Source organism: Odocoileus virginianus, chromosome 29 (genome assembly GCF_023699985.2).
Source record: "Odocoileus virginianus isolate 20LAN1187 ecotype Illinois chromosome 29, Ovbor_1.2, whole genome shotgun sequence".
NCBI lineage: Eukaryota > Metazoa > Chordata > Mammalia > Artiodactyla > Cervidae > Odocoileus > Odocoileus virginianus.
This window is the reverse complement of record NC_069702.1, coordinates 19,232,519-19,253,751: the sequence shown is the minus strand read 5'-3', so window position 1 is coordinate 19,253,751 and position 21,233 is coordinate 19,232,519. Positions and strand designations below refer to the sequence as shown.

General features: G+C 38.8%; 1 protein-coding gene across 5 annotated transcripts in view; it reads left to right on the top strand.

The window, feature by feature from the left end:
* The window catches only part of LOC110136866 (uncharacterized), a 39,975-nt gene that overhangs the window by 3,453 nt on the left and 15,289 nt on the right, over window positions 1-21,233 (top strand). For 4 of the 5 annotated variants that reach the window (XM_020892816.2, XM_020892815.2, XM_020892819.2 and 1 more), the window contains exons 2-5: window positions 6,963-7,033; window positions 10,663-10,759; window positions 12,604-12,705; window positions 20,074-20,232. In XM_020892816.2, the coding sequence (XP_020748475.1) occupies window positions 6,963-7,033; window positions 10,663-10,759; window positions 12,604-12,705; window positions 20,074-20,232 (429 nt within the window). The remainder of the gene's footprint in view (window positions 1-6,962; window positions 7,034-10,662; window positions 10,760-12,603; window positions 12,706-20,073; window positions 20,233-21,233) is intronic. The other variant, XM_020892817.2, reaches the window with a different exon arrangement.

Genomic DNA, 21,233 nt, shown 5'->3' with positions numbered 1-21,233 from the left:
CGTTCACAGCCTTGGATTACTTTTGCTTTGATCACTGCCAAATCCACTTCCAAAGTATTCATCTCTCTCCACCATTAGATTTGTCTAATAGAGGTTCAAGCATATTGTGTCCAGTACTAAATTCATTCTTTCCTAGCAGATTCCTCCTCCTATATTTCTCGTCTTGCTGGGCAGCTCTGCCGAACCATTCAAGCTGGAAACAGAGTCACTTTCCATTTTTGCCTCTTCTGTACCTTCACATCTGTTCTTTGCCACCAAGTTCTATCATTTCTGTCTTGTGAGTGTATCTCTTTGTGTCAGAACCACATCTCATCATGGCCCTCATTACTTCTCATCAGGGTCATTGAAAATGCCCCCTAACTCATCTCCCAGACTTCAGCCGTGTTCCTCTCAAAACCAGCCTCCACATTACTACTCAGGAGATTGTTCCTAAAAGCAAATATGATCATGTCACTCCCTTGCTTCAAATCATTGGGTGGCAACTGATTACTTTCATCTTAAAGTTCATAGTCCTCAGACTGGCATTCACGGCCCTCCTAGTAGGGCTTTTCCATGACTGTCTCCTCTTCCCCACCCCCCGGGTGCTCCACCCACCCTGAACTTCACACCGCTCTCCAGTCTCACCAAGGTCTCTGTTCGCATCTCCTGTCCCCACTCCCTTGAACACACTTATCTCCATTCTTTAGCAGTATCACCTCTTCTGCATTCCTCCTTGAAGCTTCCTCAATGCCCAGGCTAGTTTACATCCCTTTAACAAACTACTCGCCAGGCTGAACTGGAATCTTCTTTTACTTATCGGTCTCTGCCATTGTACTTCTTCAGGACAGGGACTGTTTCCATCTCTGCCCTTACAGTGTATGATGCCTAGACATAGTAGATTCTCAATAACCACTTGATTAGTTATGAAGAGAGAGGGTCAGAAGGTTGAAGGAGTTTATAAGCCCAATGGACTCTCTGTATGAAGCACGCAGGGAGGTAAGAAAGTGGAAGGTGGTGGAGGACAGGATTAAAGGTCTGAAATGACTACTGTGTGGAAGGCTGACCAGAGAAAAGAAGGCACTTTAAGGGACAGTTCTGTCCTATATTCCTTCAGTGCTAAATATTGATGTCACAAATGTTTTATACTCATTAGAAAATACTAATACCAACCAAAGCTTAATCATGAAATCAAATAGAGCTGGACAGGACTGTAGAGATCATCTTTTTGTTTTAATTTTTAATGGAGTACAGTTGCTTTATAATATTATGTTAGTTTCTTTTTTTAACTTTTCCTTTGTATTGGGGGACTGCCGACTAACAAACAATATTGTGACGGTTACTGGTGAGCAACGAAAGGACCCAGCCGTGTATACCACATGTATCCATTTTCCCCCAAAGTCCCCTCCCATCCTGGCCACCACTCAACAATAATGTTGTGTTATTAATAGCTTCTTGGCAAAGGAAATGGCAACCTACTCCAGTATTCTTGAATGGAGAATTCCATGGACAGAGGAGCCTGGTGGGCTGCAGTCTGTGGGATGGCAAAGAGTCGGACATGACTGAGTGCATAACACATTAATAGCTTCTACTGTACAGCAAAGTGAATTAGCTATGGTGGCTCAGAGGTTAAAGCATCTGCCTGTAATGCGGGAGACCCGGGTTCAGTCCCTGGGTTGGGAAGATTCCCTGGAGAAGGAAATGGCAACCCACTCCAGTGTTCTTGCCTGGAGAATCCCATGGACGGAGGAGCCTGGTTGGCTACAGTCCATGGGGTCGCAAAGAGTCGGACACGACTGAGCAGCTTCACTTTCACTTTCGTACGAGTGCGTATGTGCTAAGTTGCTTCAGTTGTGTCCGATTCTGTGCGAACCTGTAGACTGTAGCTCGCCAGGCTCTGCTGTCCATGGGATTCTCCAGGCAGGAACACTGAAGTGGGTTGCCATTTCCTTCTCCAGGGGACTTTCTGACCCAGGGATCAAACCTGTCTCTTATGTCTCCTGCATTGGCAGGCAGGCTGTCTACCACTAGTGCCACCTGGGAAGCCCATATGTATACATGTCTCCCCTTTTTGCAGATTTCCTTCCCATTGAGGTCACCGCAGAGCACTGAGTCGAGTTCCCTGTGCTATACAGTAGGTTCTCATTCCAGTACTTAGTCACTCAGTCGTGTCCGACTCTTTGCGACCCCATGGACTGAAGCCCACCAGGTTCCTCTGTCCATGGGGATTCTCCAGGCAAGAATATTTGCCATGCCCTCCTCCAGGGGATCTTCCCAACCCAGAGATCAAACCCAGGTCTCCCGCATTGCAGGCAGATTCTTTACCCTCTCAGTCACCAATGAAGCCCAAGAATACTGGAGCTTTGCAACCCCATGGACCATAGCCTGCCAGGCTCCTCTGTCCATGGAATTTTTTCATGCAAGAACATTAGCATAGGTTGCCATTTCTCTCTCCAGGGGATCTTCCTGACGCAGGGATCAAACCCGTGTCTCTTGCGTCTCCTGTATTGGCTGGTGGATTCTTTACTGCTGTGCCACCTTGGAAGTCCATTTTATACATAGTAATGTATATATGTCAATCCCAATCTCCCCATTCACCCCACCACCATCCTTTCCCCACTAGGTGTCCATGCGTTTGCTCTCTATGTTTGTGTCTCTGTTTCTTCTTGTAGAGCTCATCTTACCCAATCCCTTCATTCTTCACACAAGGAAACAGACCCAGACAAGTCATTTTCTTAAGTTGTGAGCACTTCAATCCTAGAAACAGCACTACAGCCTCATGTGTCAGTTATTTTACTGCCTCATGTTGCCACTTGCTTTTTTTCACATTTTTCTGATTTCCTAGTTTATTTACTCTAAAAGAGACACTTTGGGAAATCTAGGGGAATATATTCCAGTGATGAGAACAGAGTAACTGAAAGATTATGTATTCTCTTAATTCCCTTGATGTTTCTTAGGAAATCATTTTCTAGAGAATACAATTGGATTTTTCAGGTAATACCAAGAATTTCAAGTTTTACTGTCTCCCAAATCATTAGTAATAAGCTCTTCTCTCCCAAAAAGTTTTTATTTCAAGCATCATTTTCTGCAAATGGAAAAGTTAATCAGGAGCATGCCTATTCAAGTCTTCTTAGGTCATTTTCGGGTTCCTTTCATGCTTCTAAAGTAAATTAATGGGATTCCATATAATTAGGTATAGTTAAGGTATTCTGGATAGTCATGTGTGTACTTGCTTGTTAAGTCTCTTCAGTCATGTCTGACTCTTTGCAACCCCATGGAGTGTAGCCTGCCAGCCTCCTCTCTTCATGGGATTCTCCAAGCAAGAATGCTGGAGTGGGTTGCCATGCCCCACTCCCTGAATAATCATAATACCTTGCAAATTTTCCCCAAAGAATGAGACTTATAATAAACAGAAGAAATCTTAGCAATTATTTTTTATACAAATACATCAGTGAATAATAATGAATAAAATTTTTATCTTAATCAAAAAAAAGACCACATAGTTTATCAGAGACTAAAAGCTGAATTCTTTTAATCGATTAACATTTTACATATAGCTTCACAGAGGCCACCGAAAAGATGTTTGATTAGATAGTCCAATCCCCAGTCATATTCAGTTCAGTCACTAAGTTGTGTCTGACTCTTTGTGACTCCATGAAGTGCAGCACGCAAGGCCTCCCTGTCCATCACCAACTCTCTGAGTTTACTCAAACTCATGTCCATTGAATCAGTGATGCCATCCAACCATCTCATCCTCTGTCATCCCCTTCTCCTCCCATCTTCAATCTTTCCCAGCATTAGGGTCTTTTCCAAGGAGTCAGTTTTTCACATCAGGTGGCCAAAGGATTGCAGTTTCAGCTTCAGCATCAGTCCTTCCAGTGAATATTCAGGACTGATTTGCTTGAGGATGGACTGGTTGGCTCTCCTTGGAGTTCAAGGGACTCTCAAGGGTCTTCTCCAACATCACAGTTCAAAAGTGTCAATTCTTTGGCACTCAGCTTTCTTTATAGTCCAACTCTCACATCTATACATGACTACTGGAAAAACCATAGCCTTGACTAGATGGACCTTTGATGGCAAAGTAATGTCTCTGCTTTTTAATATGCTGTCTAGGTTGGTCATAGCTTTTCTTCCAAGAAGCAAGCATCTTTTAATTTCATGGCTGCAGTCACCATCTGTGGTGGTTTTGAAGCCCCCAAAATTAAAGTATCTCACTGTTTCCACTGTTTGCCTGTCTATTTGCCATGAAGTGATGGGACCAGATGCCCTGATCTTAGTTTTCTGCTGCTGCTGCTGCTAAGTCACTTCAGTCGTGTCCGACTCTGTGCATCCCCATAGACGGCAGCCCACCAGGCTCCCCTGTCCCTGGGATACTCCAGGCAAGAACACTGGAGTGGGTTGCCATTTCCTTCTCCAATGCATGAAAGTGAAAAGTGAAAGTGAAGTTGCTCAGTTGTGTCCGACCCTTAGCGACCCTATCGACTGCAGCCTACCAGACTCCTCTATCTATGGGATTTTCCAGGCAAGAGTACTAGAGTGGGTTGCCATTGCCTTCTCCGTTAGTTTTTGAATGTTGAGTTTTAAGCCAACTTTTTCACTCTCCTCTTTCACTTTCCTCAAGAAGCTTTTTAGTTCTTCTTTGTTTTCTGCCATAAGGGTGGTGTCATTTGCATATCTGAGGTTATTGATATTTCTCCCAGCATCTTGATTCCAGCTTGTGCTTCTTCCAGCCCAGCGTTTCTCATGATGTACTCTGCATATAAGTTAAATAAGTAGGATGACAATTTACAGCCTTAATGTACTCCTTTCCCAGTTGGAAGCTGTCTGTTTTTCCATGTCCAGTTCTAACTGTTGCTTCTTGACCTGCATACAGATTTCTCAGGAGGCAGGTCAGGTGGTCTGGTATTCCCATCTCTTGAAGAATTTTCCACAGTTTGTTGTGATCTACACAGTCAAAGGCTTTGGCGTAGTCAGTAAAGCAGAAGTAGATGTTTTTCTGGAGCTCTCTTGCTTTTTCAGTGATCCAACGGATATTGGCCATTTGATCTCTGATTCCTCTGCCTTTTCTAAACCCAGCTTGAACATCTGGAAGTTAACGGTTCATGTACTGTTGAGAATTTTGAGAATTACTTTGCTAGCATGTGAGATGAGCGCAACTGTACAGTAGTTTGAGCATTCTTTGGCATTGTCTTTCTTTGGGATTGGAATGAAAACTGACCTTTTCCAGTCCTGTGGCCACTGCTGAGTTTTCCATATTTGCTGACATATTGAGTGCAGCACTTTCACAGCATCTTCTTTGGGGATTTGAAATAGCTCAGCTGGAATTCCATCACCTCCACTAGCTTTGTTTGTAGTGATGCTTCCTAAGGCCCACTTGACTTTACAGTCCAGGATGTCTGGCTCTAGGTGAGTGATTACACCATTGTGATATTTGGGTTGTGAAGATCTTTTTTGTTTAGTTCTTCTGTGTATTCTTGCTACCTCTTCTTAATATCTTCTGCTTCTGTTATGTCCATACTATTTCTGTCCTTTATTGTGCCCATCTTTGCATGAAATGTTCCCTTGTGTCTAATTTTCTTGAAGAGATCTCTAGTCTTTCCCATTCTATTGTTTTCCTCTATTTGCACTGATCACTAAGGAAGACTTTCTTATCTCTCCTTGCTATCTTTGGAACTCTGCATTCAAATGGGTATATCTTTCCTTCTCTCCTTTGCCTTTCACTTCTTTTCACAGCTATTTGTAAGGCCTCCTTAGACAACCATTTTGCATTTTTGCATTTCTTTTTCTTGGGGATGGTCTTGATCACTACCTTCTGTACAATGTCATGAACCTCCGTCCATAGTTCATCAGGCACTCTGTCTATCAAATCTAATCCCTTGAATCTATTTGTCACTTTCACTGTATAATCATAAGGGGTTTGGTTTAGGTCATACGTGAATAGTCTAGTGGTTTTCCCTACTTTCTTCAATTTAAGTCTGAATTTGGCAATAAGGAGTTCGTGATCTGAGCCACAGTCAGCTCCTGATCTTGTTTTTGCTGACTGTATAGAGCTTCTCCATCATAGGCTGCAAAGAATATAATCAATCTGATTTCAGTATTGACCATTTTGTGATGTCCATGTGTAGAATCTTCTCTTGTGTTGTTGGAAGAGGGTGTTTGCTATGACCAGTGCATTCTCTTGGCAGAACTCTATTAGCCTTTGCCGTGCTTCATTCTGTACTCCAAGGCCAAATTTGCCTGTTACTCCAGGTATCTCTTGACTTCCTACTTTTGCATTTCAGTTGCCTATAATGAAAAGGACAAAAAAAAAAAAAAAGGAAGAAAAGGGCATATTTTGGGGTTGCTAGTTCCAGGAGGTCTTGTAGGGCTTCATAAAATCGTTCAACTTCAGCTTCTTCAGCAGCATTGGTTGGGGCATAGGCTTGGGTTACTGTTATATTGAATAGTTTGCCTTGGAAATGAACACAGATCATTCTGTCATTTTTGGGACTGCACCCAAGTACTGCATTTCAGACTCTCTTGTTGACTATATTAATAATAACCAGTCATATTAATAATGTGTTATAAAAATGACTAATTAGTGCAACTTATATCTGCACACTTATATGTATAAAAACAAAGTATATATATATTTAGTAGTAGTAATGTCAGTTGCTCAGTCATGTCCAACTCTTTGGGACCCCATGGACTGTAGCCCACCAGGCTCCTCTGTCTATGGAATTCTCCAGGCAAGAGTACTGGAGTGGGTTGCCATTCCTTTTTCCAGGGGATCTTCCCAAACCAGGGATGTAATTTTAATATATTCCTTCAGATTCATATGAATATTTCATGATAACTTGTCTCTTACCATGCATTATGAATAACTACCCATTAGTTCTCCTAGTAAACAGTTGTTCCTTAATAAAAAGAACATTTGTAAATTAAGGAGATGAATAATGAATGGCACTACAATCTTCTATGTAAATGCTAACAATTTTTTTTTTTAGGAAGCCGCAGCAGTGGTGCTTAAGCTAGTACTTCTTAGAGCTGAACCAAAGATGATGATTCAAATGGGAAAGTAAGTTATATTCTAATAAATTCTACTTTTTAATCATTACTAGCTGATATTTGGGCTGGGTTTCCCTGGTGGCTCAGTGGTAAAGAATCCACCTGCCAATACAGGAGATGCAGGTTCAATCCCTGGGTCAAGAAGATCCCCCCTGGAGAAGGAAATGGCAACCCACTCCAATATTCTTGCCTGGGAAATCCCATGGACAGAGGAGCCTGATGGCCCACAGTCCATGGGGTTCAACTCTTTTGAACTAGCGACTAAACAACAACAACAACCACAAGCTGGTAATTATAAGGATAATGACATGGGGGGAAATATTTATGGCATGGACTCCTGATTGAATCCTCAGAAATGAGGGTATAAAATTATGAATGGTAAGGATGACATTAAATTCAAGAAAGTGGTTACCTCTACAAAGAGAAGGGAGAAGAAATTGAGGAATGGTATATGGGGACATTAATTGTATCTATAACATTTTGACTGGACAGTAGGGCTACAAATGTTCTTCTTATTCTCTGTACCTTTTTTGGTATACCAAAATATTTCATTAATAAAAAGGGCAATTTCCACTTGAAAATATCTTCAATAAGATCATTCTACTTTACTTGAGATACTACATGATGTGGCTTAAACCATACTGTAATTTCCCAAGTAAATATCTTGCTAGTAAAAGAACAAGTGGGGAATAGTGAAAGTGAAAGTCACTCAGTCTTGTCCGACTCTTTGTGACCCCGTGGACTGTAGCCTGCCAGGCTCCTCTGTCCATGGAATTCTCCAGGCCAGAATACTGGAGTGGGTAGCCATTCTCTTCTCTAGGAGATCTTCCCAACCCAGGAATCAAAACCAGGTCTCCCACACTGCAGGTGGAAGGCTCTTTACAATCTGAGCCACCAAGGAAACCCAATTTCTTTTTTTTTTTTTTTTAGACTCATCATTGTTTATTAAAGAGGGGATTTGTTTTAGCTTACACTTAATGTAAAGACACATTAAATGAATGCACAGTTTTATGAATTTTCTCAAAGGACTCACTCCCACCAACCAGTTGCAACTACCACCTAAGCCAAAGAATAGATCTCTTTGGCTTACTATCCCAGCCAACTACTCCAGAAACTCCCCACCATGATACCCCATTCACAACTTCCTCCCTCTCCCCCAAATCAACAACCATTCCAACTTCTGCAGCAGTCACTTATCCTATTTCTTCATCACCTCAGCACCTGAATATGCATCTTCAGGCAAAAGAGCCCAGTCCCACCCATTTTTTAGTTTGGTGTCTTTTAAGTCTCTTTAATCCACATATTGCCCTTACATCCCTTTCTTTTCCTTACAATTTATTGTTGAAGAACCTACAGAGTTTCCCATAGTCTGGTTTTGCTGATTGCATATTCAAAATGAAGTTCATCCTGATCAAAGCAGTTGGATCCAGTGACTTGATCCCTTTGGCAAGACTGTAGGTTTTTCATCAGTTTTTGATCTGATGGTGCATAATTCTGCCTTTTGGCATACTAGCACCCATTGATATTCATGGCCTACACCCTAGAGCCATTAATTTATTGGGGGTTGCAAAATCGTGATATTCTAGTTTTGTTTTACTTACTAGCTGGAATGATTTGAAAAAGGGATTCTCTCCTCTATTTGCTTACCTATATCGAACATTTAATTTGAATCTTTTGAGGACCTCTTCCCTGGTCTCCAGATTTGTATACCCAACCATTCATTCCATATCTACAGAGGATGTCTAATGGGCATCTCCAACTTAGGCTCAAAGTCAAGCCTCCTCTTGGAGTTGTCCCCACATCACCTCTCCAGTTCCTCAGGTCTAAAACCTCTGTGATCCTTGATTTTTATCTCTTTTACTTCCAAATCTAACCCATCAGCAACTCCTGTTGTCTTTCCCTTCCAAATATATCCACAATCTGACTGCCTCCACCACCATCTCTTGCTTGGGTTACTTGACATCAAGTTAGATTCTTTTTCTTTTTTTCTTTTTGTTTTTTATTTTTAAGGGTTGCACTCTTAAAGTTTGATTTAATGACATTTTATCATTATGTAAAACGTTTGTATGGCTCCAAAGTCAAATCTACAAACGAGTTTCCTTCAAGAAGTCTCATTTTTGTTCCTTTCTTCATACTACTCTCTCTCCCTCTATGTAGGTAACTATTTTGACTAAGTTTTTAGCTTATCATTTTTTTTTTCTTTTCTATAAGAGGTGCATCCATATATTTGTATTTCCTTTACGGTAGCACACAAGAATGACAGATAAATGGTAGTACATCATAAGCACTTTTCTCCACCTTGCATTTGTCAGTTAACAGTATATCCTAGACATCATGTATTCAAGTTTTTTAATATTTAAGGACATTTCTGAATGCTATTCACTAAGCATACTAAACATAAATTTAAAATCACATCCAATATCAATTTACTTCAAATCACACATGTAACTTTTGAAGAGATGATAGAATTAGAAACTCTTTTCCTATAAAGACTCTCCCCAATTTAAAAATAAAAATAAATATTTTTTAAGTCACTAAGTCGTGTCTGACTCTTTGTGACCCCATGGACTACCAGGCTTCTCTGTCCATGGCATTCTCCAGACAAGAATACTGGAGTGAGTTGCCATTTCCTTCTGCAGGGGATTTTCCTGATCCAGGGATCGAACCCATATCTCCTGCTTGGCAGGCAGATTCTTTACCACTGAACCACCTGGGAAGCCCTAGTGGATGTTATGCATGTCAACTAATACTATCATTAAAAATATTTGTAGTATATTGTATTCATGATATGATATGAAGGATTTGTTTTGAAGGGGTGCATATTTTAAATTTTCTACCTCTGGGATTATCTTTTCTACATGTTTTGAGATTCCTCATTCTCATATATATTCAGTTTAGCATTTGAACATGTCTGTTGCCTATTAACCATTTGGATATAGGGTGTTCAAAAATGACTAGATTAAAGCCTAGGCACCAAGAATGCTTGCTATATCCCTACATTTTCTGGATTGCTGGGCAGTAAAGGTGGCAACACTCTCCAAAAATCTTATATCCTCCTAAAATGTCTGAGAAGGTACAAAATGTACCTAGAAAGCTAAGTGGTCTGAAAAAGGTACACTTTGGATTACTATAGGGAAGTTTAATTCCCCCGCCCCCCCAAACTCACATTTTCCAGAATATTTAATCTTTGCAGTTTATGACTTTTAAATTCTAATCTGTCATGATAGAAAGCCAAGAACTGCCAAAATTAAGCATGTCTACCTAAAAATATAAGAATAGTAAAAATCAGTGAACAAATAGAATTTTCTGTTTGATCAGAATCTAGATGTAACCTTGGAATGTGAGTGACTTCCATCAAAAGCATGTCAAATATACATATATATGATTAGATTATTAGACTTTTCTCTCTTGCAATTTATTTTTCTTGATGCAATGTTAAATACATATTCACATTTTAGAGAGCTTTTATCTAACATAATTGAATTCTTCAAATGTATGATTTTCTAATTATTCTGATTATGAAAAGTTACCTACATAGTTTTTATACTATTAATGAAAGCTTGAAAACAAAATTCAATTCTCTGTATCAGTATTTAATTTCTTTAATATTATATGTAAATGAATGTATTCTTTTCAAAGCTTTGTCTACCATACTCTCCTTATTGATGGAATCACTTACCTTTGTGCCTCAGACAATGCCTTAGATATTTTAACACCATCTGCATTTCTTAAAAATGTAAGTAATTTCTTATACTACTTTGACTTTTTCAATTACTGAAATTATGAGGTCTGATTTATAGTTTATTAGTAGTAATGTCCCTAGCCAAGAGCAGATCAGCCATCTGTCCATATAGCAGAGCCATTAATGACCTTCAGAGATTTCTCACCCTCACCCTTCACCTATCTCCTGCCTCCACACTTCCCCCCACTCTAAAGCAAGATCTGCAAAGACAATCAACCCAGATCTATCAGAATCTCTCTTTATGTTTCTTTTGTCCTTTCAAAGTAAAAAAATTAAGCTTTAGTATCAATAATATTTAGTATGCTTTCTCAGTAGCATATGTATTTAATTTTCAAACACATGTAACACACTTCTGGCAGAAAATGTGAATCAATTACAAGAATTAAAAAAATTTTTTTAATCAAGACATACTACCTTTTTTGTTGTTTTAGTCACTAAGTCGTATCTGACTCTTTTTCAACCCCATCTGCTGTAACCCACCAGGCTCCTCTTGTCCATGGAATTCTCCAGGGAAGAATACTGGAGTGGGTTGCCATTTCCTTCTCCAGGGGATCTTCCCGACTCAGGAATCAAACTTGAATCTCCTGAAACTGCAGATAGATTCTTTTATCACTGAGCCCTACACTACCTTTAGGGAAGGTTTTATGTAAAAGTTACCAACAAATATAAAATATAAATAGAGTAATTATGTGTATGTGCTTATGTAGATACATGAGATTTTATAAATTTCTTAAAAGGTAATTAACATTCTCTAATAGCTATCATCTGTTACTGATGATTACCCAGCATTTAATAACTGCAGTCCATGGGGTTGAGAAGAGTCAGACATGACTGAGAAACTAAGCAACAACAACAAAAATAAGATTGTGAAAGGCAGTCTCAGAGACAAACGAGGGATAAGCCCTTATTCTAGTAATTGTATGATCCAGGTAGTATGCTTGTTTCTTATTTTAAAAAGTAGATAATGCTAATCTTCAATTTTATTCACAAATATATAATTTAGGATAAATATTTTAACAAAGACATACTAATGGAAAAATCAGTCAAGTATACTATAATTATTAATAGATATTCTCCAGTCATATTCATGAATCATGCATAGATTTTATTTGCTTAGTTTACCAACTTGTTTTAACACAACTCAAATCATAACCACATAGAATCAAGGAGTCGAAGGCCTAATATTGTAATTCACTCTACCTTTATGCCTAAACTGTTAGCATCTACATGATAAACTCTGTTAGCAGTTTAACAGACTAGGATTTTTTTCCCCTCTCTGCCATTATGGAAAAACATCCCAACTTTACCAACTTCTCAAAACTAGGTAACACAAAATTGCTCAACTGAATGATTTTTACCACTGCTTCTGGGGTGATACAACATTAAGTACAAACAGCTGTCAGAATTCCTTCTTGAAGCTTTGAAATGTCATTTAACAACCTTATAGGGTTAACATTTGGGTGGGTTTGTTTTGTTGTCATTGAATGGATTTTGAAAGTAAGGCAGGAGGGGGAAATGAAAAGCTTATTTAGAGAATATCATAGACCCCTATCTTTCCTTGTCTGCCAGAGGTAACATCTGTGGGTTCCCTCAAGTCCCGAGAAATATCAACACCAAAGAATCAGGGTACACCTGCAGTCTCATGATATGAGATATGAGCAGTTTTCATTATACTGCATCTTTAAAATATAAACATACCCTGCCACCAAAAATCTAGAACTGTTCTGTCTTCTCTTATTGCAAGTTTCTACCAGACGTGGCTTCAAATTAACACTTGTTTTGTAATTTTCTGGTTGAAATTATCTGTACAGTTTAAATATTTCCATTGATTTCTCCAGGTTAGTGAGACTTTTCTGAAAAATCCTTTGATGTCACAAGAACATTTTTCTCCTTCAAATGCAGTTGCTGCAGATTTTCAACAAGTATTAGGAGAGTATATGGTATGTAGCCTCCAACTGTATTCCTAAACATTGTCAGGGGGACTTCCCCGGTGGTTCACTGGGTAGGACTCCAGCCTCCACTGCAGGGGGCCCAGATTCAATCCCTGATCAGAGAGCTATGATTCTCCAAGTCATGCAGTGTGGCCAAACAAAAACAAAAACAAAAACAAACCTTGTCAGTATCACTTTTGACAAATCAGTTAGGAATTATCAGTTTAAGAGCTGTTAAGATGAATGAGAACTAAGAACTTTTATCTTTATATAAATGGTAAGGAAAGATAATGGTAAGGAAAGATGGTATACCTTACCTATAATGGTAAGGAAAGAGATCCATGATATATTGGTAAGTGAATAAAGCAAGATAGAGAAAATATATATGGCATACTATTATTTACCTACTATCTCTTATATACAACCATTTTAAGAAAGAGGAATAAATACAAATATATGTTTTGCTTATAATGAAAAAGGGGAGGATGGAGAGACAAGGGAAGGATAAACTGAAAACAGGCCTGTGTAGGGATGGGGATGAGAATAGAAACTAGACCTCTGTGAATGAAACCTGTCTTGCAAATTTGACTTGGAACCACATAAACATTTTATGCAGTTTTAAAAATGGTAAAATATTAAAAAAAAATAAAAAAATAAAAATTGTAAAATATTTACACAATCATTCTGTACATATTTTACATAAATATAAAATTATTAAATATTTTAAAAGTAGGCCCTCAGCAGAAATTAACATTGTAAATTAATTATACTTAAGTAAAATTTGTTTTAGAAAGGAGTCCTGGGACTTGCCTGGCAGTCCAGTAATTAAGATTCCACACTTCCACTACAGAGGCGTGGGTTCGATCCCTAGTCTGGGACCTAAAATATCACATACCACATGGCACAGCCAAATATTTTTTTTTAAAAAAGTAGTCCCTAATAAGTGAAATAAAACAGTGACAAGAAGACAAATGATGTGTGATTCAACTTCCATGAGGTACATAGAGTAGTCAGACTTAGAGACAGAAAGTAGAAGGTTGGTTGCCGGAGCCTGGGTGGAAGCGGGCAGGAAGAATTGTGTTTAATGGATACAGAGTTTCAGTTTGGGAAAATAAAAAAATCCTGGAGATAGATGGTGGTGACAGTTGTACAGCAATCTGAATATACTTAATGCCCTGAACCATACAGTTACAATGGTTAAAATTGTACATTTTATAAATTTTTTCTTTTCTTGAAGTATAGTTGCTGTACAATATTGTATAAATTACTGTGATACAAGATAGTGATTCACAATTTTTAAAGGTTATATACTCCATTTATAGTTATTATAAAATACTGGCTGTATCTCCTATGTTGTACAATATATCCTTGTAGCTTATTTTACACTTAATAATTTGAACCTTTTAATCTCCTACACCTACCTCCCCCTCCTGCCTTTCCTGTCCCCACTGGGAGCCACTAGTTGGTGCCTTATATCTGTTAGTCTGCCTCTTCTTTGCTATATGCACTAGTTTGCTGTATTTTTAAAATTCCACATATAAGTGATATCGTATAGGATTTCTCTTTCTCTAGCTGGCTTATTCCACTTAGCATATTGCACTCCAAGTCCATTCATGCTGCTGCAAGCGGCAGTATTTTACTCTTTTTAAAAATTGTATTTATTTGTTTTTGGCTGCGCAGGGTCCTCGTTGCTGCACGTGGGCTTTCTCGTAGCCGTGTGCAGGGGCTCCTCTTCCTTGCGGTGCACGGACTAATTGCAGCGGCTTCTCTTGTTGCAGAGCATGGGCTCTAGCGCGCACGAGCTTCAGTCCCTGCAACGCGAGGGCTCAGCTACTCCAGCTCACGGGCCCTCGAGCGCGGGCTCAGCATCTGTGGCACGGGGGCTTAGCTGCGGTGTGGCATGTGGGGCTCTTCCTGGACCAGGGGCTGAACCTCTGTCCTCCGAATTGGCAGGCAGACTCCTAACCACTGGACCCCCAAGGAAGCCCCATGGTTTTGTTTTTAAAAAAAAACAAGGCCATAGCTTTTAGAGAGACAAACTCAAGCATCTACAAATTAAAATAATAGACTGCCTAGGATTTCCTTTAAAATAATACATTTGGGGAAGGGGTAATCAGCAGTAGGGGCTTCCCTGGTGTCTCAGACAGTAAAGAGCCTGCCTGTAGTGTGGGAAACTTGGGTTTGATCCCTGAGTTGAGAAGATCCCTTGGAGAAGGGAATGGCTACCCACTTCAGTCTTCTTGCCTGGAGAATCCCAACAGAGGACCCTGGTGGGCTGCAGTCTATGGGGTCGCAAAGAGTTGCTCAGATGCAACTAAGCAACTAACACTTTTGACTTTTCAATCAGTAGTAAAGAAAGTGAAGTTGCTCAGTCATGTCTGACTCTTTGTGACCCCATGGACTGTGGCCCACCAGGCTCCTCCATCCATGGAATTTTCTAGGCAACAGTACTGGAGTGGGTTGCCATTTCCTTCTCCAGGGGATCTTCCTACCTAAGGATCAAGCCCGGGTCTCCCACATTGCAGGCAGACACTTTACCGTCTGAGCCAGCAGGGAATACCACCAGAGAATCAATAGTAACACAGATAGAAATAAGATTGGCCATGTGTTGATAACTGCTGAAACTAGGTGATGAGTACACTAAACAATGGGTACACTCTTTCTGTATATGTTTGAACTTTTCCATAATTAAAAAAAAAAAAAATTGGCCACACCTTGCGGCTGGTGGGATCTTAGTTCCCCAACCAGGGATCAAACCCTTGCCTCCTGCAGTGGAAGCTGAGACCACCAGGGACTCACTGGACCACCAGGGAATTCCTCATAATAAAATGTTTTAAGTATGCCTGCATTCGTTTTCTGTTCATGTGTAGCAAATCACCACAAGTCAGCAGCCCAAAACAGCACACATGTATTACCTCACCATTTCTGTGGGTCAGGAATGGTTTAACTGGGACTTTCTGCTCAGGGTCTCACCAGGCTTCAGTCGGTGCGTCAGCCCAGCTGTGTTCTCATCTGTTAGCACTGGGGAAGAATCTGCCTCCAGCCTCATTCAGGTTGTTGCAGAATTGATTTCCTAAGAACTGCGTGAGGGCTGCAGCTTTTTGCTGGCTGCTGGCTGGAGGACACCCTCGGTCCTAAGGCTGACAGCAGTTCTTTATCACCAGGGCATCCTCAGCACACATGCTTGCTTCAAGGCCAGCAGAGGAATCTCTCATTCCAGTCTGCTGAATGTGACATAATATGATAATCACAGGAGTGACATCCGTCACCTTTTCTTCCGTTCACTAAGGGCAAATCACACTGAAGGGAGGGGATGTTACAAAGATGTGACTCAGTGGGGGTCCCCATAGCGTGTGTCCACCACAATGCCTGAAAAAATAATGAAGGATAGATATATCAAATTTAAATACTTTTCTATGGAGAATTCTGCAGTATTCATCACAGCCAAAATCTATTATTAACATGCTCCCTGAAAACCAGTTACCCTGCGAAAATATGCACATGTTAAGCAGTTAACACAACTGACATCAAAGAAATTTCTGTTTAACATTTATAAACTAACCCAATGAGCTTTAAATCTGTATAAAATTTTTATGAAAGTTGTTGACTTTTTAATGCTATAATTAACAAAATGCACACAGGGAAAAAAAGTAGTTTTGAGGGAGTTTTAAACATTTATATATATGTGTGTGTGTATAAATATATATATGTGTGTGTGTGTATATATATGTGTGTGTATGTCTGTGTGTGTGTACCAAATGTCATTGAATGGACTATGAATATATTATCTTAAAATTTAGATGAGTCCCTTAGTTTAAAAAGATTAAACATTTTTAAAAGGAGAGAAAAAGGGAAAAGGAATAAAAAGAAAAATAAAAGATTCACCATTTATCTTAACTTGACTGTGTCTTAATAAAAATTTTTAACCTGTGAGCCATAGAGTCTACCTAACTTTCCTTAACATAAGCCACCAAAACCTTATTTCCAAACAAGGTCACATTCATAGGTATCCAGAATCAGGACTTGAAAGCATGCTCTTAGGGGGACACAGTTCAACTAGCAACTCCCTCTTTTCTAAATCCAACTGGTGAGCTCCTCACAGAATGTCCGTCGTAAGTTGCATGGTCCAGTGACCAAGATGAGAGTTCTGTTTAATGTGATCACTTGCCAAAGAGTAGGGGATTTTAATATCATTTTTATTTAAAAAATAATGCTCAGTAATAAGGTGAGATAATACAAAGGTATATAAAGTGAAATGTAAGTATTTCTTACACTGTCAAACAGACCCTCTTGAGGTGAGCACTCAATAGTTTGGGGTGAACCTTCCAATTTTATATACATATATATATATGCATATATATATTAAATTCACAAAACCGGGATCATTAATTCAACAGGTAAAGGTTTAATCTCTAGAGCTTCTTGATCTAAATGCTAATTTTACTTCTAGTTGTGTCATTCAGTCACTAAGTCACATCCAGCTCTTTGCAACCCCAGGGACTGCAGCACACCAGGCTTCCCTGTCCTTCACTGTTTCCCAGAGTTTGCTCAAACTCATGTCCATTGAGTTGATGACTGTGTAACACTGGGCAACATACTTACTTCTGTCAGTCTGGGTTTTCTTACTTAGAAAATAAAAGATGATAAGATTACTACTTTATATAAAGGTTTGGGAATTAAATGAGCTAATAAATGAAGTGAAGTGCTTGAAACAGTACCTGACACACACAAAGTGCTTGATAAGTTATTATTTAATACTCGACTACAGCTGCAGCTTGTTTTTTAAATATACTATATCTTAAAGATCCACTTTTTAACTTAAATACAGTTGATTTACAATGTTATGTTAGTTTCAGGTGTACAACACAGTGATTCAGTCATACACATGTATTCTCTTTCAGATTCTTGTCCCTTATAAGTTACTACAAAGTATTGGGTACTTTGAGTATAGTGAAATATTGCTGACTATAGTTCCCTGTGCTGTATACTAGGTCTTTGTTGGTTATCTATTTTTATATATAGTAGTGTGTATATGTTAATCCCAAACTCCTAATTTATCCCCGCCCCTACATCCCCATTTAGTAATCATAAATTTGTTTTCTATTTCTATTTTGTAAATATGTTCATTTGTATCTTTTTTCTTAGACTCCACATTTAAGTGATATCATATGGTATTTGTCTTTGGTTACTTCACTTAATGTGATAATCTCTAGGTTTATGCATGTTGCTGCAAATGGCATTATTTCATTTTTTTATGGCTGAGTAATATTCAATTATATCATATATATATAAATATGCATCATATCTTTATCCATTCATCCATTGATGGCCATTTGGGTTGCTTCCATGTCTTGGCTATTATAAATAATGCTGCAGTGAATATTGGGTGCAGGTATCTCTTTAAATTACAGTTTATCCAGATATAGATATATATTTTTTATACTCGATATAGATATATTTTTAATATGGATAGAGTGGATGACAAAAATAGAAACAGCAAACAGAGCAATGAATAGGAAGCAGTAACAAGTATGGTAGCTATTAATCCAGATATGTCAATAATCACTTTAAAAGTTAATGGTGTAAATACAATTAAAAGACGGAGATTGTCAAACTCAATCAACAAACTGTCATGAGAAAGAGAAGACAAGCCCCATTCTGAAAGAAAATATTTGCAAAAGGCAAATCTGTTAAAGGACTGTAATCCAAAATATACAAAGAACTCTTAAAACTCAACAAAAAGAAAATAAACAGTCCAGTTTTAAAAGTGGACCCAGAGGGATGGGATGGGGAGGGAGGTGGGAGGGGGGTTCAGGATGGGGAAATGCATGCATACCCGTGGCTGATTCATGGCAATGTATGGCAAAACCACTACAATATTGTAAAGTAATTAGCCTCCAATTAAAATGAATAAATTTATTTAAAAAATAAAAATAAAAAAATAGAAGTGGGCCAAATATTTGAATAGATGTTTCACCAAAGAAGACATGCAGATGACAAATAAGCATATGAAAAGGCCTGATATCATATGTATTAGGGAATTGCAAATTATAGCAACAATGAAATACCCCTAACTTACCTATTAGAATGGCTAAAAATCAAAACACTGACAATACCAGATGCTAGCAATGTGGAGCGGGAGGAACTCTTATTTACTGCTGGTGGGAATGCAAAATGGTACAGTCACTTTGGTAGACAATTTGGCACTTTCTTATACAACTAACATCCTCTTACCTTATGACCCAGCAATTGTGTTTCTCAGTATTTACCCAAAGGAGTTAAAAATCATATCTACACAAGAACCTGTCTATGGATATTACAGAAGTGTTATTCATAATTGCAGAAACATGGCAGCAATCAAGATGTCTTTCCGTAGGTGAATGGATAAACTACAGTATATTCAAACAATGGACTGTTATTCAGTGATATAAAGAAATGAGCTATTAAACCATGAAAAGACATGAAGGAACCTTAAATACATGTTACTAAGTGAAGGAAGCCAATCTGAAAAGGCTCCATACTGTATGACTCTATATGGTATTCTAGAGAAAGCAAAACTATGGCGGCAGTAAAAAAAAAAACACCAGCTGTTGCTAGGCTTAGGGAGAAGGGAAGCATGGATAGGTGGAGCACAGAGGATTTTAAGGGCCATTATGAGACTGTTCTGTATGATTCTGTAGTGACAAATACATGTCATTAGACATTTGTCCAAATCCACCGAATGTAGACTATTAACAGTGAATCCTAAGGTAAACTATGGGCTTTGGATGATAATGATTGCATCACTGTAGGGTCATCCGTTGTGACAAATGGACCACTCAGGCGCAGGATGTTGATGGTGAGGGAGGCTGTGGGGGGGATGGGGGGGTGAGGAATATTCAGGAACTCTGTAATTTCCACTCAGTTTTACTGTCAACCTAAAAAGTGAAGTGAAAGTTGCTCAGCCACGTCCGACTCTTTGTGACCCTATGGACTGTAGCCTGCCAGGCTCCTCTGTCCATGGAATTCTCCAAGTCAGAATACTGGAGTGGGTAGCCAGTCCCTTCTTCAGGGAATCTTCCCAACCCAAGGACTGAACCCAGGTCTCCCGCATTGCAGGCGAATTCTCTATAGCCTGAGACACCAGGGAAGCCTAAACTGCTCTTTTAAAAAGTCTGTACAAATAAGTAATATAAATTTAAAAAACACTTCTGAACATTGCTGATTGAATACATTGATATATTCCCTCTCTCACCATTCCCCCCTTTTTTTCCTGCAAGTTTAAGGTAGGACAATTTGAGGCTCAATTGATTCTGAAAAACCAGTGAGATGTCCCTCTGACACCTTTGCTCTGATTTGTACAATGTATTACAATAGATTTCACTTGTTTCTCTATAGATGAAATACAATACAAATCAAGTTGACAGCTCGATATCCACACTGAAGAGTCAAGTAACTGATGTAAAAAATGTTATGACCCAAAATATCGATAAAATTTTGGAAAGAGAAGACAGATTGAATATCTTCACTGATAGAACGGATGATCCGCAAACAACTGTGAGTGTTCCACAGCTGTCTTGATACCCAAACAGTGCTCTCAGCCATATGATCCCTGCTCCTGAGACAAAGTGCCCAAAGCAAAAACATACTGGGACACTTGGTGAGATGATGCTATATCACCAGACTATCTCTTTATCAAAGATTATTGCAGTGCAACTAAAATCATAAAAGAATAATTCTAAAACAACCCAAATTTTCAAGCCTATTAAAGGAGAAGTTGGCTATTCATGTAACAGAAGGATTTCCAACATTAAGAAACACACAGGTTAGTCAACAAATAAATTCCAAGAAGAAAAGGAGAGGGAAACTTAACAAAAAAAGGACTTAGAAGAGATATCAGTTGCAATTATTGGATTTTGATTCAAATAAACTGTAAAAATGAACATTTACAGTTTTGTGAAACAGATATTTGAACTCTGGCTGGATATTGATGAGATTAAGAAATATTACTAATTTTTAAGTGTGATAATGGCATTGTGGGTATGTTTTTGAAGAGTCATTACTTATCAGAGATATATACTAAAATATATACAAATGAAATTATGTAACATCTGAGATTTGCTTCAAAATAGTTCAGGAGTGGGGAGTAGAATGGGGTATAAATTAAACAAAAATTGGCCATAAATTAACAATGGTTGAATCTGGATGTTGAGTATATAGGGATTCATTATACCATCCTGTCAACTTGTGTTATATGTCTGAAACTGTCTGTTAGAGAATAGTTTTAAAACAATCACTAAGGTTTGAAGAGTCCTCTCTGAACATTTTTTTTTTCTGGGCCACGCTTCACGGCTTGTGGGATCTTAGTTTCCCAACCAGGGGTCAAACCTGTGCCCCCTGCAATGAAGCACAGAGTCCTAACCATTAGACCGCCACAGAATTCCCTGCGGTGAGCATTTTAAATTTTATTTTTACAGATCTTTTCTAGAAACACAGACACCATATAAAGCAAAGTATATACATACTTTTTACTCACCAAGTTCTGTTGGTTCAACCTC